The sequence below is a fragment of the Pseudophryne corroboree genome (assembly GCF_028390025.1).
Source record: "Pseudophryne corroboree isolate aPseCor3 chromosome 3 unlocalized genomic scaffold, aPseCor3.hap2 SUPER_3_unloc_76, whole genome shotgun sequence".
NCBI classification, from domain to species: domain Eukaryota; kingdom Metazoa; phylum Chordata; class Amphibia; order Anura; family Myobatrachidae; genus Pseudophryne; species Pseudophryne corroboree.
This window is the reverse complement of record NW_026967570.1, coordinates 38749-58059: the sequence shown is the minus strand read 5'-3', so window position 1 is coordinate 58059 and position 19311 is coordinate 38749. Positions and strand designations below refer to the sequence as shown.

The 19311-nt window shown below is 44.5% G+C and overlaps 1 protein-coding gene across 2 annotated transcripts in view; it reads right to left on the bottom strand.

Annotated features, from left to right (window-relative positions):
* Positions 1-1106: 1106 nt before the first annotated feature.
* LOC134984714 (zinc finger protein ZFP2-like) overlaps positions 1107-19311 on the bottom strand; it is a 47862-nt gene continuing 29657 nt past the window's right edge. Inside the window, exon 6 of one of the 2 annotated variants that reach the window (XM_063950225.1) lies at positions 1107-7510. In XM_063950225.1, the coding sequence (XP_063806295.1) occupies positions 5919-7510 (1592 nt within the window). In that variant the 3' untranslated portion in view covers positions 1107-5918. The remainder of the gene's footprint in view (positions 7511-19311) is intronic. The other variant, XM_063950226.1, reaches the window with a different exon arrangement.

Genomic DNA, 19311 nt, shown 5'->3' with positions numbered 1-19311 from the left:
AGTAATCTTGAAAGCAGCCTTCACCTCTCCCAGTGCCGGTGAGGACCTGTGCGACCGCGCTCATCACGGGCCAGCATCCAGCTGATAGCAGAGCCTGCAAACTTACTGCAAAAATGTTGTGGAAAAAAGAAATGGGAGCGCTGAATGAGTCTAATATATAAATTTATCAATAAAATGGTGTTTTAATAAACACATTATTAAAAATAAAATACATGAAATAGCCTAATAAAACATTGAAACAGTATAATGGTGAAAAATCACATAAGTGTATATAAATGAATAAGTAAATAAGACTGCAATATATCTCCTGAACCGATGTATGTAAAGAAAGTCTTATAGACCTTGATTAAAAGATGCACTGATGCTTCATAGAATTCATCCGTGCGTCCACGAACTGAAATAAGTGTAGGTGGGAGACTGATAAGAGGTACCTCTGTTGGAAATCACTTGAAATGTACGGTCTCTCCTCTCCTTATGCACATACAAGCCTCATTGGCGGACAGTGTCCCAATGTTGGAAATGCGGACACCGGCACTGTATTAATGTGTAATGATACTTCATTTCATTTCCTTCTGATGAAACGGCCAGTGCTACAGGCCGAGAAACGCGTTAAGGTACTCCATTGAAGGATTCCACCTGACTGCCATATTCTCCTGACACCTTTTGAGTTGTATACACTGAGTGGAGCTTAGCCGCAATCAACGGATATTTTTCCAGCGGCTAGATAACCTGCCTTCCCTCTACACTGTGCCGTTGCACATCCAGATTGGTACAGCGCTTACAGCGGAGAAGTATAGCTGCAAACAAACGGATAGTTCACCAGCGGCGTGACCAGCTGTATTCCCATTGCATCGAGCCGCTGCATACCCGGCTCAGTACAGCAATCTCAACGGAGAGGCTCCTCCATCAGGTGATACACTACAAGAGAATTTGATTCCTTTATACCATTACCATCGACTCATTGCACATTAATACAGTGCCGGTGTCCGCATTTCCAACATTGGGACACTGTCCGCCAATGAGGCTTGTATGTGCATAAGGAGAGGAGACTGTACATTTCAACAGTGATTTCCAACAGAGGTACCTCTTATCAGTCTCCCACCTACACGTATTTCAGTGGACACTTGTTAAATTGTGGATATGGCACATCTTCACTAAGAACTCTCACTTGCCCTGTATGTACTAAACGGGGACGCCCGTCAGAACATATACAGCTGGCATTAGCAGTTTTTTCAAAGGAGACCGTTAATCATTCTGACTTTAATTTGTAAATTTCAGCGTGTCTACCATCAAGAGACATTGCCTGATTTATACATCACAACGCTGTCCCAGCGGGAGGATTCAAGCCATTGTGAATTTATGTGTTACCTATTCCTCTAGATATGTCTGGGCTGTGAGTTATACAGTGATTTCATAGAGTTCTCAGGAGGCGGCGTATATCAGTGTGGTCATTGAGTGTATAAATGTGCATTGTGGAGAAAACTTGTATCACACAACCATATGATACATTGCTTCAATTAGAAGAGAAACAAATATATTTGCTAGTGGAACCACTGTGTTTAAGGTCCACATGAATTATTTATAGATTAGGTGCTATCCAATAGATCATGTGATATTGTTTTTAATGAACTTGTAAGAACAAGCCTATAATTTTGTACAGCGCTTTCAATTTCTTTTTATGTTTTTGTAATACTATGGGAATCAACCCTTTAATTTGGGAGCAGCAGTCCTCAATAAGGCGAGGAGAATTACTTGGTATATACTAGCAGTCCTCAATAAGGCGAGGAGAATTACTTGGTATATACTAGCATTCTTGGAAGTTAGGACAGCGGACACATTTTAGCTTAGTGCTTTTTTCTAGTTTGATTTGGCACTCTGAGATTAGACATTATTAGACGGGAATATAAAACAGAATAAAAATAAAAGCTTTAATGCAATAAATAGATGCAAACAAAAGCTTTTATTATGAAATACAGGGGAGTATCCGCACCATATAGATATAACATACAACAAACCACCGCAGATGGAACCCGGGTGACTCTAATGCACATGGTAATGTACAGGGTATATATGGACAGGATCTTGTATCAGAAAACACTCTGACACTCCTGATCAAGATGAGTGTCTGCAACAAGTTAGGCAAACTACAAGTGAAAACACGTTCCAATGGCCGCCATATTGTCGCGCAGCAATACAGATTGTGGAAACTGGTATTAGACATTCACATTTACACAAAGCACAAGATACAAAATAAACAGCAGAAAAAAGACCTAAGCATTTGGGATGTATTATTTAGGAAGTAAATAGAGGTACATTAATGAAAAGCGTGAGTAACAGTCATCAGTCTGTTTGTGAAGGTCTCTAGAGTGGAGGCCTCTTGGACTGTGCAAGGCAGTGAGTTCCATGGTCAGGGCTGCAAAGCTAAAAGTTCAGCCCATAAATGAATGACAGGAGATTCTTGGTACTGCTGGTAACAGTCCATCATCTGTAGAAGCAAGCAGGGCAGTAGGAGGCAGAAGCTGCTTCTAGTACCTTGGACCATGTAATGTTGGGCTGGGAAGGTCAGTTAGCCAGTTATGAAACAGATTTGTCATCTTACAGGCAGCCGGTGAAGGGAGTAGAGAATGGGTGTTATGTGGCAGGAACGGGCTGGTTAGGTAACAGCTTGGCTGCTGCATTCTGTACTAGCTGCAAGCTCTGTAATTCTTTTGCTGGGTGACCCAGGTAGATGGCATTGCAGTAGTCTATGAACTTCTGAGGGAATCAAGAGCTTGATTCTGGCTATTGTCCACAGATGGAAGAATGAGGATTTGTATGTGGCAGATACCTGATGTCTGTGTCAGCCACATACCAGGACAACACACAGATTCAGCACATGTTCAGTATTTTGCAATTCTGAACACCAAAGCATAAATCCAGATGGTTGGTAAAGCTGTAGTCTTGTCCTTTATTGGGGAGTTTCTATTATGTTTCACAAAGATTGAGTCACAGCCAACTGGCATCATCCACCCTGGCACTCAGCTAGACAACCATTTATTGGTATTAGGTTCTCAGTACATGGTGCAAAAAGCAGGTCATCTGCATAGCAGTGGCAGACCAGGCCATGACGTCTGATTATATCACCCAGTGGTAGCATTTATATTGCATAAAGCATAGGAGATAGGATTCACCTTTGAGGAACATTGCATGACAGTGATAATTATACTCCAGAAGATTTAAATGGTTCCGTACTTGGATAATGTCTAATGTGTTCAACAAGAGCGGATTTATTTCTCTCACAGCATGAAAATGGCTTCTCACCTGTGTGACTTCTCTGATGTGTAACAAGATTTGATTTATATGCAAAACATTTCCCACACACAGAACAGGAATACGGCTTCTCACATGTGTGACTTCTCTCATGCCTATCAAGAGCTTATTTCCCGACCAATATCCTGCTGATATATCCTGCTCGATACTACGTTCTCGTTAGAAATTGCTCCACAGGGGTGTTCCAGTGTGCTGCATCTTTTGGTGTCTGTGCTGTCTCTAGCTGCAGAAAAACCTTGGCATTGCAGAGCTGCGTAGTGCGGCCTACATCCTGGGTGTCGCGGCCGGCCTCACTGCCTGACATTGTGCGGTGCGCAAGTTCACTTCCAGCTACGGCTCTCTCCTGACCACTCCGGCTGGCAGGCTGCTGATTCGGGGACTGCTGGCACTGACTGGCGGCGGTGGGAGACTACTACATCGCTGTCGCCTTATATTGCGAGCGGAATCCTTGCATTTTGGCCGACCCTGGGAGCAGCTTATTAAGAGTGCTTTCCCGCCACGGAGACGCCATCTTTTGACCGGGCCCCTAGGAAACCTGGGCACTTCATTACTTCTCTCCTATGCTTCCCTAGTGAGTGCACACCTTTTTTTCACTATAGCTCTCTGCTGAACACTGAGGTCTCCTTCATCATGAACACACAGAACTGCCATTTCTTCTGCGTTTCATACCTCTGATATTGACTGTTTGAGACTGGACCTTTCTAATATTTCTATCTGCTATTCAGTGCTTCTTTACATATTACTGGCTTCGGTGAGGCACCCCCTGCAGCCATGTTTAACCCTGCTAGTACCTCTGAACATCTAACCTCCTCTATCCTGAAGGCTGCTATGGAATCTGAGAAAAGGATTCTTGCTATGTTTGAAGAGACTGTTGCGGTGCCCGTTTCTCCTGGACAGTCTGCCTGCCTATCTGTGTTGATGCCCTCGGAGCCCTTGGGTGAGCCTGTGGGTTCCGCTACACAACAAGTTATAAATACATTCGGGGAGTTGCGGATTAATCCCATGCGTATTCGCCGTTATTCCTGGTTTCCGATGGTGCATGGGATGTCAGCGGCAGCCTCCATCTCGTCATTAGTGACTGTGTGGACCCACACTGTAATCTCATTCAGGGCCTCAAAATGTGACTTTTTGGACACTGGAGAACTGTACTGTATCACATTGCAGTCCGTTGAGGTGCTAGGGAGGGGGATGGATTTCCATTCTGTAATTTTTGTGGACCTGAGGCTAATGCTATGCTGTACAAGATGGCTGATGACTCCATTTGTTTGCTGGTTACTGTTTGTGAATTGTTGGGCTATATGGTTCCGGAATGGGCCCGTCCCCCAGACTGATTTTGTTTCTTTTCAAGTCTGTGTACTGATTCACTGTTGCCAGGACCCTCGCTGTTTTATTTTCTCACTGATTCTCTGTAAAATATTGTCCATTCTCATGTTTTTTGTATGTCTTATTATTGGCATAACTTTACTACATAGTTCCACACTATGTTTAATTTGAAAAATTTTCATTTAAGAGCTTATGTATCTAGATACGCATTGGAATATCTATTGGGTATAGCAAACACTATCCTTCATATTTTATGTTCACATATGTAAGTTTATACGTGGAAGTTCTACTAGATTTAGATCCTTTGATATTATCTTTTCAGTTGCCCCAGTCATATATCTATTTTATTTATCCTCATTTTGGGTATGGGGTGGGGGGGGGGGGGGGTTAGGGCTTAGACAAGTTAAGTAGCTTAGGTGGGCGGGTTATGGGGATCCAGGTATACTTAGGTTGGGGTTAGGTTATACAGGGTGGGGGGTTCTGAGGTGGTTTGTTTTGGGGGGGTTGTTTTGATTTAGTTAGAGACTGTAGGGTTTTGTTTTATTCTGCTTAGATTTATGGCAGATGTCTCCGGAATTATATATATTTTTTTCAATATTCCTTCACTCTATGCCTATTCTATTCATGGTCTGCAATATAGTTATCTCTGTATCTCTATATTCCTCAGCTATAGGTTACTCTCACTTTATCCAAGATATGTGAGCTCACATGGCGCCTGTGTGCTCCTATTGCTTAATGTTATACTGATGAGTGCTTTATATATCCTGTTTTTGTTGGGCATGTATTGTCATTTTATTTGGTATACATTGTCTGACAGTACTCCTGTCTGCATATTGCATGCTCTACTGTATCTGCCATGATTGTGATGCACAAAACGCGTTGGAGGCACAGAGCTACAGTTTACCATCTGACCGGCCCGAATTCCCTGACGCCGAGCCGCAGTGTGACGTCATTGAGCCGCGACTTAACAACTAACCGCAATCTCCCACCGCTGGACGCAGTGGCACGGGAGAAGAGGACTTACCATACTACATCTTGGAGCCCTGCATGGTACCGGTTAGTAGTTAGGGAAAGTTAGAACTTCCACATTTTGTGAAATCGTGACGGACTGAGCTCAAATTCTCCAAAAGGAGCTGTAAACACGTTTTGTATTAACAATTTTTTCTTACAGGTGCCACTTTCTTATAATTCTCATAATTTTAATAATTGTTTGTTGTATTATTTTTTTTTGGGGGGGGGGGTTAAAAAACTTACAATAAAGAATACACAATTTAAAAAAAAAGAGCTTATTTCCCACACCCAGAACAGGAATATGGCTTCTCACCTGTGTGAATTCTCTGATGTGTAACAAGAGCTGATTTCTGTGCAAAACATTTCCCACACTCAGAACAGGAATACGGCTTCTCACCTGTGTGAATTCTCTGATGTGTAACAAGAGCGGATTTCTGTGCGAAACATTTCCCACACTCAGAACAGGAAAATGGCATCTCACCTGTGTGAGCATGCTGATGAATAACAAATTGTGATTTGTGTGCAAAACATTTCCCACACTCAGAACAGGAATACGGCTTCTCACCTGTGTGACTTCTCTGATGACTAATAAGATCTGGTTTCGATGAAAAACATTTCCCACACTCAGAACAGGAATACGGCTTCTCACCTGTGTGACTTCTCTGATGTATAACAAAATGTGATTTGTGTGCAAAACATTTCCCACACTCAGAACAGGAATATGGCTTCTCACCTGTGTGACTTCTCTGATGTATAACAAGATGTGATTTCCTTGCAAAACATTTCCTACACTCAGAACAGGAATATGGCTTCTCACCTGTGTGACTTCTCTGATGTATAACAAGATCTGGTTTCGATGAAAAACATTTCCCACACTCAGAACAGGAATATGGCTTCTCACCTGTGTGACTTCTCTGATGTATAACAAAATGTGATTTGTGTGCAAAACATTTCCCACACTCAGAACAGGAATACAGCTTCTCACCTGTGTGACTTCTCTGATGTATAACAAGAGCTGATTTCCGTGCAAAACATTTCCCACACTCAGAACAGGAATATGGCTTCTCACCTGTGTGACTTCTCTGATGACTAACAAGATGGTATTTCGATAAAAAACATTTCCCACACTCAGAACAGGAATATGGCTTCTCACCTGTGTGACTTCTCTGATGTGTAACAAAATGTAATTTCTGTGCAAAACATTTCCCACACTCAGAACAGGAATATGGCATGTCACCTGTGTGACTTCTCTGATGTGTAACAAGAACTGATTTACATGCAAAACATTTACCACACTCAGAACAGGAAAATGGCCTCTCACCTGTGTGAGCATGCTGATGAATAACAAAATGTGATCTCTGTGCAAAACATTTCCCACACTCAGAACAGGAATACGGCTTCTCACCTGTGTGACTTCTCTGATGTGTAGCAAGAAATGATTTTGTTGCAAAACATTTCCCACACTCAGAACAGGAATACGGCTTCTCACCTGTGTGACTTCTCTCATGTCTAACAAGATATGATTTATATGTAAAACATTTCCCACACTCAGAACATGGAAATGGCCTCTCACCTGCCTTAGCTGGCTGATGAGTAATAAGGTTTGTGTTCTGTGTAAAACATATGGCATCTATAGAACAGGGAAACACTGTATCTACTGTCAGAGCTTTAACAGATGCACCAATATCAGAGTGATCAGGAGAACATTTCCCAGGATCAGAGGAATCAGCTGATAGAGCTGGATGAATAATTGGGGTAATGGGGTTAGCTCCTGGAGAATCCGGTCTACTGTCATTATCTGTTATTTCAGAATCCAGGGATAGCATTAGATGTCCTTCTGAGATATTCCTGCTTGTGTGTCCATCTGCTGTAAAATAAAATACATTAATATATATAATGAGTAGACAAGACCCAGGGTGTTACAGCATACAATAAATAATTCTATAACTGACATTTTTATCTGTAATCATTGCTTTTATGTTTAGTAAAAAACAAAAAAAGCTAGGATGCTTAGACTGGACCTTGATCAACACTGAACGCTCATGTGAGATTACTAGAGGGGACGTGGACGCTCATGTGGGATTACTAGAGGTGACGTGGACGCTCATGTGGGATTACAAGAGGTGACGTGGACGCTCACGTGGGATTACTAGAGGTGACGTGGACACTCACGTGGGATTACTAGAGGTGTCACGGGCGATCACGTGGGATTACTAGAGGTGACACGGGCGATCACGTGGGATTACTAGAGTTGACACGGGCGATCACTAGAGGTGACACGGATGTTCATGTTGGATCACTAGAGGTGACACGGATGTTCATGTCGGATCACTAGAGGTGACACGGACGCTCATGTGGGATTACTAGAGGTGACACGGACGCTCATGTGGGATTACTAGAGGTGACACGGACGCTCATGTGGGATCACTAGAGGTGACATGGATGCTCATGTGGGATTACTAGAGGTGACACGGACGCTCATGTCGGATCACTAGAGGTGACACGGACGCTCATGTGGGATTACTAGAGGTGACATGGACGCTCATGTGGGATTACTAGAGGTGACATGGACGCTCATGTGGGATTACTGGAGGTGACACGGACGCTCATGTGGGATTACTAGAGGTGACATGGACGCTCATGTGGGATTACTAGAGGTGACATGGGCTTTGCAATAATAAAACACCAAAGAAGAGAAAGTGCTGTCCTGTTTGCACACTAATAAATAATATATAACCTTTATTAAGTACAGTAAAGTATGTAAGATAAATCAGTGATATATTAAACACAAAGGTAAATGTATAAAGGTGAATAATGTAATAAACAAACAAGTGTATTTGTTGTTAAACATCGGCATGTATATTATATTGGGTGATAACTGATTCAGTGCTAATAATCCTGTTCAGTAAGAATATATTTATATATTACACCCATACGAGGATGGGATAAATTACACATTGAATAATATTGTGGCAGCGTTTCCTCCAGCGGTAATCTCAATGTAACATCATACTGTATGTATAAACACTTTATGGGGGGGATTCAGTTCATCGAAAAACTCCCTGTCCAATTAGCAGCAAAAAGTTATTGGTGATAATTCTCCATAGGTTTTTTATTTTGCTCACAAATGTCTGCGCACTGAGCAGTTGTGCGGTGTTAGGAGGAACTCATTTATAAAGGCTTTTTAGATGTTTCCTACTGTATTGTCTTACTGACCTATAGTTTCCTACTGTATTGTCTTACAGACCTATAGTTTACTACTGTATTGTCTTACTGACCTATAGTTTCCTACTGTATTGTCTTACAGACCTATAGTTTACTACTGTATTGTCTTACTGACCAATAGTTTACTACTGTATTGTCTTACTGACCTATAGTTTCCTACTGTATTGTCTTACTGACCTATAGTTTCTTACTGTATTGTCTTACTGACCTATAGTTTCCTACTGTATTGTCTTACTAACCTAAAGTTTCTTCTGTATTGTCTTACTGACCTATAGTTTCCTACTGTATTGTCTTACTGACCTATAGTTTCCTACTGTATTGTCTTATTGACCTATAGTTTCCTACTGTATTGTCTTACTGACCTATAGTTTCTTATTGTATTGTCTTACTGACCTATAGTTTCTTACTGTATTGTCTTACTGACCAATAGTTTACTACTGTATTGTCTTACTGACCTATAGTTTCCTACTGTATTGTCTTACTGACCTATAGTTCCTTACTGTATTGTCTTACTGACCTATAGTTTCCTACTGTATTGTCTTACTGACCTATAGTTTCTTACTGTATTGTCTTACTGACCTATAGTTTCCTACTGTATTGTCTTACTGACCTATAGTTTCTTACTGTATTGTCTTACTGACCTATAGTTTCCTACTGTATTGTCTTACTGACCTATAGTTTCTTACTGTATTGTCTTACTGACCTATAGTTTCTTACTGTATTGTCTTACTGACCTATAGTTTCCTACTGTATTGTCTTACTGACCTATAGTTTCTTACTGTATTGTCTTACTGACCTATAGTTTCCTACTGTATTGTCTTACTGGCCTATAGTTTACTGTATTGTCTAACTGATCTATAGTTTCTTACTGTATTGTCTTACTGACCTATAGTTTCTTACTGTATTGTCTTACTGACCTATAGTTTCCTACTGTATTGTCTTACTGACCTATAGTTTCTTACTGTATTGTCTTACTGACCTATAGTTTCCTACTGTATTGTCTTACTGGCCTATAGTTTACTGTATTGTCTAACTGATCTATAGTTTCTTACTGTATTGTCTTACTGACCTATAGTTTCTTACTGTATTGTCTTACTGACCTATAGTTTCCTACTGTATTGTCTTACTGGCCTATAATTTACTGTATTGTCTAACTGATCTATAGTTTCTTACTGTATTGTCTACTGAGCAGTTGTGCGGTGTTAGGAGGAACTCATTTATAAAGGCTTTTTAGATGTTTCCTACTGTATTGTCTTAAATGACCTATAGTTTCCTACTGTATTGTCTTACTGACCTATAGTTTCTTACTGTATTGTCTTACTGACCTATAGTTTCCTACTGTATTGTCTTACTGACCTATAGTTTCTTACTGTATTGTCTTACTGACCTATAGTTTTCTACTGTATTGTCTTACTGACCTATAGTTTCTTACTGTATTGTCTTACTGACCTATAGTTTCCTACTGTATTGTCTTACTGACCTATAGTTTCTTACTGTATTGTCTTACTGACCTATAGTTTCTTACTGTATTGTCTTACTGACCTATAGTTTCCTACTGTATTGTCTTACTGGCCTATAGTTTCTAACTGTATTGTCTTACTGACCTATAGTTTACTGTATTGTCTTACTGACCTGTAGTTTCTTACTGACCTATGGTGTCTTACTATATTGTTTTACTGAAATACAGTTTCTTACTGTATTGTCAAACTGACCTACTGTTTCCTACTGTATTGTCTTACTGACCTATAGTTTCCTATTGTATTGTCTTACTGACCTATAGTTTCCCACTGTATTGTCTTACTGACCTACAGTTTCCCACTGTATTGCCTTATTGGCCTACAGTTTTCTATTGTATTGTCTTACTGACCTATAGTTTTCCACTATATTGTCTTACTGACCTACAGTTTCCCACTGTATTGCCTTAATGACCTACACTTTTCTAATGTATTGTCTTACTGACCTATAGTTTCCTACTGTATTGCCTTACTGACCTATACTTTCCTTCTGTATTACATAGTAACATAGTATCTAAGGTATAAAAAATAGAATTTTAATTACCTACCGGTAAATCCTTTTCTCGTAGTCCGTAGAGGATGCTGGTCCATATTAGTACCATGGGGGTATAGACGGGTCCACTAGAAGCCATGAGCACTTTAAGAGTTTAATAGTGTGGGCTGGCTCCTCCCTCTATGCCCCTCCTACCAGACTCTAGAAACTGTGCCCGAGGAGACGACATACTTCGAGAGAAGGAAATACACAGATAGTGGCAAGATTCATACCAGCTCACACAACAGGCAAATCCGGCCAACATGCCGAAAAACTCAGCAACAGCTGAAACAGTAAATAACGCAGAACTTACCTAGGAACCAGGCAGTACTGAACTATAAAACCAAAGCAGGAAAACAAAGCGCTGGGCGAGCGGCCAGCATCCTCTACAGACTATGAGAAAAGGATTTACCAGTAGGTAATTAAAAATAAGAATTTACTTACCGATAATTCTATTTCTCGGAGTCCGTAGTGGATGCTGGGGTTCCTGAAAGGACCATGGGGAATAGCGGCTCCGCAGGAGACAGGGCACAAAAGCAAAGCTTTTACAGGTCAGGTGGTGTGTACTGGCTCCTCCCCCTATGACCCTCCTCCAGACTCCAGTTAGGTACTGTGCCCGGACGAGCGTACACAATAAGGGAGGATTTTGAATCCCGGGTAAGACTCATACCAGCCACACCAATCACACCGTACAACTTGTGATCTAAACCCAGTTAACAGTATGATAACAGAGGAGCCTCTGAAAGATGGCTTCCTAAACAATAACCCGAATTAGTTAACAATAACTATGTACAAGTATTGCAGATAATCCGCACTTGGGATGGGCGCCCAGCATCCACTACGGACTCCGAGAAATAGAATTATCGGTAAGTAAATTCTTATTTTCTCTATCGTCCTAAGTGGATGCTGGGGTTCCTGAAAGGACCATGGGGATTATACCAAAGCTCCCAAACGGGCGGGAGAGTGCGGATGACTCTGCAGCACCGAATGAGAGAACTCCAGGTCCTCCTTTGCCAGGGTATCAAATTTGTAAAATTTTACAAACGTGTTCTTCCCTGACCACGTAGCTGCTCGGCAGAGTTGTTATGCCGAGACCCCTCGGGTAGCCGCCCAAGATGAGCCCACCTTCCTTGTGGAATGGGCCTTAACAGATTTAGGCTGTGGCAGGCCTGCCACAGAATGTACAAGTTGAATTTTGTTACAAATCCAACGAGCAATCGACTGCTTAGAAGCAGGTGCACCCAACTTGTTGGGTGCATACAGTATAAACAGCGAGTCAGATTTTCTGACTCCAGCCGTCCTTTAAATGTATATTTTTAAGGCTCTGACAACGTCCAACAACTTGGAGTCCTTCAAGTCGTCTGTAGCCGCAGGCACTACAATAGGCTGGTTCAGGTGAAACGCTGATACCACCTTAGGGAGAAAATGCGGACGCGTCCGCAGCTCTGCCCTATGTCGAATGGAAAATTAAATAAGGGCTTTTATAAGATAAAGCCGCCAGTTCAGATACTCTCCCGGCCGAAGCCAGGGCCAGTAACATAGTCACTTTCCATGTGAGATATTTCAAATCCACATTCTTTAGTGGTTCAATTGGATTTGAGGAAATCTAAAAACTACATTTAGATCCCATGGTGCCACCTTAGGCACCACAGGAGGCTGTATATGCAGTACTCCTTTGATAAAAGTCTGGACCTCAGGGACTGAGGCCAATTCTTTTTGGAAGAATATTGATAGGGCCGAAATTTGAACCTTAATAGATCCCAATTTGAGACCCATAGACAATCCTGATTGCAGGAAATGTAGGAAACGACCCTCATCGGAGCACTCCGCTCCTCGCACCACGCAACATATTTTCGCCAAATACGGTGATAATGCTTCGCAGTGACTTCCTTCCTTGCCTTTATCAAGGTAGGAATGACTTCTTCTGGAATGCCTTTTCCTTTTAGGATCTGGCATTCAACCGCCATGCCGTCAAACGCAGCCGCGGTAAGTCTTGAAAAAGACAAGGACTCTGCTGAAGCAGGTCCCTTCTCAGAGGTAGAGGCCACGGATCGTCCGTGACCATCTCTTGAAGTTCCGGGTACCAAGTCCTTCTTGGCCAATCCGGAGCCACTAGTCTTACTCCTCTTTGCCGTATAATCCTCAATACCTTTGGTATGAGAGGCAGAGGAGGAAACACATATACCGACTGGTACACCCAAGGTGTTACCAGCGCGTCCACAGCTATTGCCTGCGGATCTCTTGACCTGGCGCAATACCTGTCCAGTGTTTTGTTGAGGCGAGACGCCATCATGTCCACCATTGGTTTTACCCAACGGTTTAATAGCATGTGGAAAACTTCTGGATGAAGTCCCCACTCTCCCGGGTGAAGGTCGTGTCTGCTGAGGAAGTCTGCTTCCCAGTTGTCCACGCCCGGGATGAATACTGCTGACAGTGCTATCACGTGATTCTCCGCCCAGCGAAGGATCCTGGCAGCTTCTGCCATTGCCCTCCTGCTTCTTGTGCCGCCCTGTCTGTTTACATGGGCGACTGTCGTGATGTTGTCCGACTGGATCAACACCGGTCTTCCTTGAAGCAGAGGTTCCGCCTGGCTTAGAGCATTGTAGATTGCTCTTAGTTCCAGAGTGTTTATGTGAAGAGACTTTTCCAGGCTCGACCACACTCCCTGGAAATTTCTTCCCTGTGTGACTGCTCCCCAGCCTCTCAGGCTGGCATCCGTGGTCACCAGGATCCAATCCTGTATGCCGAATCTGCGGCCCTCCAATAGATGAGCCTCCTGCAACCACCACAGAAGGGATACCCTTGTCCTCTGCGACAGGGTTATCCGCAGGTGCATCTGAAGATGCGACCCTGACCATTTGTCCCACAGATCCCTTTGCATGGAATCTGCCGAATGGGATTGCTTCGTAAGAAGCTACCATTTTTTCCCAGGACTCTTGTGCATTGATGTACAGACACCTTTCCTGGTTTTAGGAGGTTCCTGACCAGGTCAGATAACTCCTTGGCTTTTTCCTCGGGAAGAAAAACCTTTTTCTGAACTGTGTCCAGAATCATCCCCAGGAACAGCAGACGAGTTGTCGGCATTAATTGGGATTTTGGAATATTCAGAATCCATCCGTGCTGCTTTAGCACCTCTTGAGATAGTGCTAAACCCATCTCTAGCTGTTCTCTGGACCTTGCCCTTATTAGGAGATCGTCCAAGTATGGGATAATTAATACGCCTTTTCTTCGAAGAAGAATCATTATCTCGGCCATTACCTTTGTAAAGACCCGAGGTGCCGTGGACAAACCAAACGGCAGCGTCTGAAACTGATAGTGACAGTTTTGTACAACGAACCTGAGGTACCCCTGGTGTGAGGGGTAAATTGGAACGTGGAGATACGCATCCTTGATGTCCAAGGATACCATAAAGTCCCCTTCTTCCAGGTTCGCTATCACTGCTCTGAGTGACTCCATCTTGAACTTGAACTTCTTTATGTACAGGTTCAAGGACTTCAGATTTAGAATAGGCCTTACCGAACCATCCGGCTTCGGTACCACAAATAGAGTGGAATAATACCCCTTCCCTTGTTGTAGAAGAGGTACCTTGACTATCACCTGCTGAGAATACAGCTTGTGAATGGCTTCCAAAACCGTCTCCCTTTCGGAGGGGGACGTTGGTAAAGCAGACTTCAGGAAACGGCGAGGTGGCTCTGTCTCTAATTCCAACCTGTACCCCTGAGATATTATCTGCAGGATCCAGGGATTTACCTGCGAGTGAGCCCACTGCGCGCTGTAATTCTTGAGACGACCGCCTACCGCCCCCGAGTCCGCTTGCGAAGCCCCAGCGTCATGCTGAGGCTTTTGTAGAAGCCGGGGAGGGCTTCTGTTCCTGGGAAGGAGCTGCCTGTTGCTGTCTCTTCCCTCGACCTCTGCCTCGTGGCAGATATGAATAGCCCTTTGCTCTCTTATTTTTAAAGGAACGAAAGGGCTGCGGTTGAAAAGTCGGTGCCTTTTTCTGTTGGGGAGTGACTTGAGGTAGAAAGGTGGATTTCCCGGCCGTAGCCGTGGCCACCAAATCCGATAGACCGACCCCAAATAACTCCTCTACGCATCGCCTGTCCACTGTCGTGTCCATAAAGCTCTTCTGGCCGAAATGGACATAGCACTTACCCGTGATGCCAGTGTGCAGAATATCTCTCTGTGCATCACGCATATAAAGAAATGCATCCTTTATTTGTTCTAACGACAGTAAAATATTGTCCCTGTCCAGGGTATCAATATTTTCGATCAGGGACTCTGACCAAACTACCCCAGCACTGCACATCCAGGCAGTCGCAATAGCTGGTCGTAGTATAACACCTGCATGTGTGTATATACCTTTTTGGATATTTTCCATCCTCCTATCTGATGGATCTTTAAGTGCGGCCGTCTCAGGAGAGGGTAACGCCACTTGTTTTGATAAGCGTGTTAGCGCTTTGTCCACCCTAGGAGGTGTTTCCCAGCGCTCCCTAACCTCTGGCGGGAAAGGGTATAAAGCCAATAACTTCTTTGAAATTAGCAGTTTTTTATCGGGGGCACCCCACGCTTCATCACACACGTCATTTAATTCTTCTGATTCGGGAAAAACTACTGGTAGTTTTTTCACACCCCACATAATACCCTGTTTAGTGGTACCTGTAGTATCAGCTAAATGTAACATCTCCTTTATTGCCAAAATCATATAACGTGTGGCCCTACTGGAAAATACGGTTGATTCGTCACCTTCACCACCGGAATCAGTGCCTGTGTCTGGGTCTGTGTCGACCGACTGAGGCAAAGGGCGTTTTACAGCCCCTGACGGTGTTTGAGGCGCCTGGACAGGCACTAATTGAGTTTCCGGCCGCCTCATGTCGGCAAACGACTGCTTAAGCGAGTTGACGCTATCCCGTAATTCCACAAATAAAGGCATCCATTCTGGTGTCGACCCCCTAGGAGGTGACATCCTCATATTTGGCAATTTCTCCGCCTCCACACCAATAACGTCCTCATACATGTCGACACACACGTACCGACACACAGCAGACACACAGGGAATGCTCTATACGAAGACAGGACCCACTAGCCCTTTGGGGAGACAGAGGGAGAGTCTGCCAGCACACACCAAAAAGCGCTATATATGACAGGGATAGCCTTATGATTAAGTGCTCCCTTATAGCTGCTTTTATATTAATATATTGCCATTTATTATGCCCCCCCTCTCTGTTATACAGTGCAGTGCAGGGGAGAGACCTGGGAGCCTTCCTGACCAGCGGAGCTGTGACAGAAAATGGCGCCGTGTGCTGAGGAGATAGGCCCCGCCCCTTTTTCGGCGGGCTCGTCTCCCGCTATTTAGTACATTTAGGCAGGGGTAAATATCTCCATATAGCCTCTGGGGCTATATGTGAGGTATTTTTAGCCTTTTTAAAGGTTTTCATTTGCCTCCCAGGGCGCCCCCCCCCCCCAGCGCCCTGCACCCTCAGTGACTGCCATGTGAAGTGTGCTGAGAGGAAAATGGCGCACAGCTGCAGTGCTGTGCGCTACCTTTAGAAGACTGCAGGAGTCTTCAGCCGCCGATTCTGGACCTCTTCTTGCTTCAGCATCTGAGAGGGGGCCGGCGGCGTGGCTCCGGTGACCATCCAGGCTGTACCTGTGATCGTCCCTCTGGAGCTTCATGTCCAGTAGCCAAGAAGCCAATCCATCCTGCACGCAGGTGAGTTCACTTCTTCTCCCCTCTGTCCCTCGTTGCAGTGATCCTGTTGCCAGCAGGAATCACTGTAAAATAAAAAACCTAAGCTAAACTCTCTAAGCAGCTCTTTATGAGAGCCACCTAGAATTGCACCCTTCTCGGCCGGGCACAAAAATCTAACTGGAGTCTGGAGGAGGGTCATAGGGGGAGGAGCCAGTACACACCACCTGACCTGTAAAAGCTTTGCTTTTGTGCCCTGTCTCCTGCGGAGCCGCTATTCCCCATGGTCCTTTCAGGAACCCCAGCATCCACTTAGGACGATAGAGAAATCCTATTTTCTCTTACGTCCTAGATGATGCTGGGGTCCATATTAGTACCATGGGGATATACCAAAGCTCCCAGTATGGGAGGGAGAGTGCGAAGGTTCCTGCAAAACTGCTTGACCAAACTTGAGGTCATCAGAGGCCAAGGTATCGATCTTGTAAAACTTAGCAAACATGTTCGACACAGACCAAGTAGCTGCTCAGCAAAGCTGTACAGACGAGACACCCCGGGCAGCCACCCAGGAAGAGCCCACCTTACGAGTAGAGTTGACCTTTACAGATTTTGGACACGGCAATCCTGCCATAGAATATGCATGCAGGATGGTGAACCTGATGCAGCGTGAAATCGACTGCTTAGAAGCAGGACACCCAATTTTCTTGTGATCATAGAGGACAGAGTCAGTTTTCCTATGATGAGCCGTCCTCTTCACATAAATCTTCAAAGCCCTTACAACATCCAAGGCCTTTGAAGCAATTGAGGTGTCAGTAGCCACTGGCACCACAATAGGTTGGTTGATATGAAAAGCTGATACAACCTTAGGCAGGAACTGCGGACAAGTCCTGAGTTCCGCCCTATCTTCATGGAAGATCAGATAGGGGCTTTTACAGGAAAAAGCTCCCAATTCTGACACGCGTCGAGCAGATAGCTAAGGCCAACAAAGTGACCGCCTTCCACGTGAGAAACTTGATTTTAGCCTCCTGTAGAGGCTCAAACCAATCCGACTGCAGGAACTAATACCACACCAAGATCCCAGGGTGCCATTGGCGCCACAAAGGGAAGCTGGATGTGCAGAACCTCTTCAAAAAGGTCTAAACCTCAGGGAGGACAGCCAATTGCTTTTGTAAGAAAATGGATAAAGCCGAGATCTGAACCTTGATAGTTCCCAATCTCAGGCCCATATCCACACCTGCTTGCAGGAAAAGGAGCAAGCGTCCAAGTTGAAACTCCACAGCAGGAAATTTCTTGGATTCACCCCAAGACACATATTATTTCCAAATTCGATGGTAATATTTAGATGTTACCCCATTCCTAGCCTGTATCAGGGTAGGAATCACCTCGCTTGGGATACCCTTTCGAGCTAAGATCTGGTGCTCAACCGCCATGCCATCAAACGTAGCCTTGGTAAGTCTTGATAGGCGAACAGCCCCTGCAGCAGCAGATCCTCCCGAAGACGTAAGGGCTGTGGATCTTGCAGAAGATCCAGCAGATCCGCGTACCAAGCCCTCCTTGGCCTGTCTGGAGCAATGAGGATTGCCAGAACCTTTGTTCTTCTTACAAGTTGAAGAACTCTTGGAATCAGAGGAAGTGGAGGGAACACATACACTGACGTGAACACCCACAGTGTTACCAGTGAGTCCACCGCCACTGTCTGTGGGTCTCTCGACCTGGAAAAGTACCTCCGCAGCTTCTTGTTGAGACGGGAGGCCATCATGTCTATGTGAGGAACCCCCCACCAACCGGTTACCTCCTCAAACACCTCTGGGTGAAGACCCCACTCTCCTGGATGGAGATAGTGTCTGCTGAAGAAGTCTGCTTCCCATCTTTCTAATCCCGGAATGAAGATTGCTGACATCGCCACTGCGTGCCTTTCTGCCCAGAGGAGGATTCTTGACACCTCTGACATTGCAGCCCTGCTCTTCGTTCCGCCTTGTTGGTTTATGTAGGCCACTGTGGTCACGTTGTCCGACTGCACCAGAACAGCTCAATCCTGTAGGTGTGCTGCTTGAAGAAGGCCGTTGTACATGGCCCTTAGCTCAAGGATGTTTATTGGGAGAAGGGATTCTTGATACGACCACCTTCCTTGGAAGGTTTCTCCCTGAGCGACTGCTCCCCAACCTCTTAGACTTGCATCCGTGGTTAGAAGGATCCAGTCCTGAACCCTGAACCTTCGGCCTTCTAGAAGGTGTGGTAGTTGTAGCCACCAGAGGAGTGAAACCCTGGCTTTGGTGACAGATGTATCCTCTGATGCATATGTAGGTGAGATCCCAACCACTGGTCCAAGAGATCCAGCTAAAGGAGCGAGCAATGAATCCTCCATACTGCAGAGCCTCCTAGGAGGCAACCATCTTCCCCAGAAGGTGGATGCACTGATGAACCGATACCCATGAAGGCTTCAAGACATCCCGGACCATTGTTTGAATCACTAGTGCTTTCTCTACCGGTAGAAACACCCTCTGCACCTCCATGTTGAGGATCATTCCCAGGAAAGGCAGCCTCCTTGTCAGCTCCAGATGAGACTTTGGAAGGTTCAGGATCCAACCGTGCTCCTTAAGCAGATGTGTCATGAGAGCATTGGATCTTAATAACTTCTCCCTGGATGTTGCCTTGATCAGGAGATCATCCAGATACGGAATTGTGTTCACACCCTGCTTGCAGAGGAGAACCAT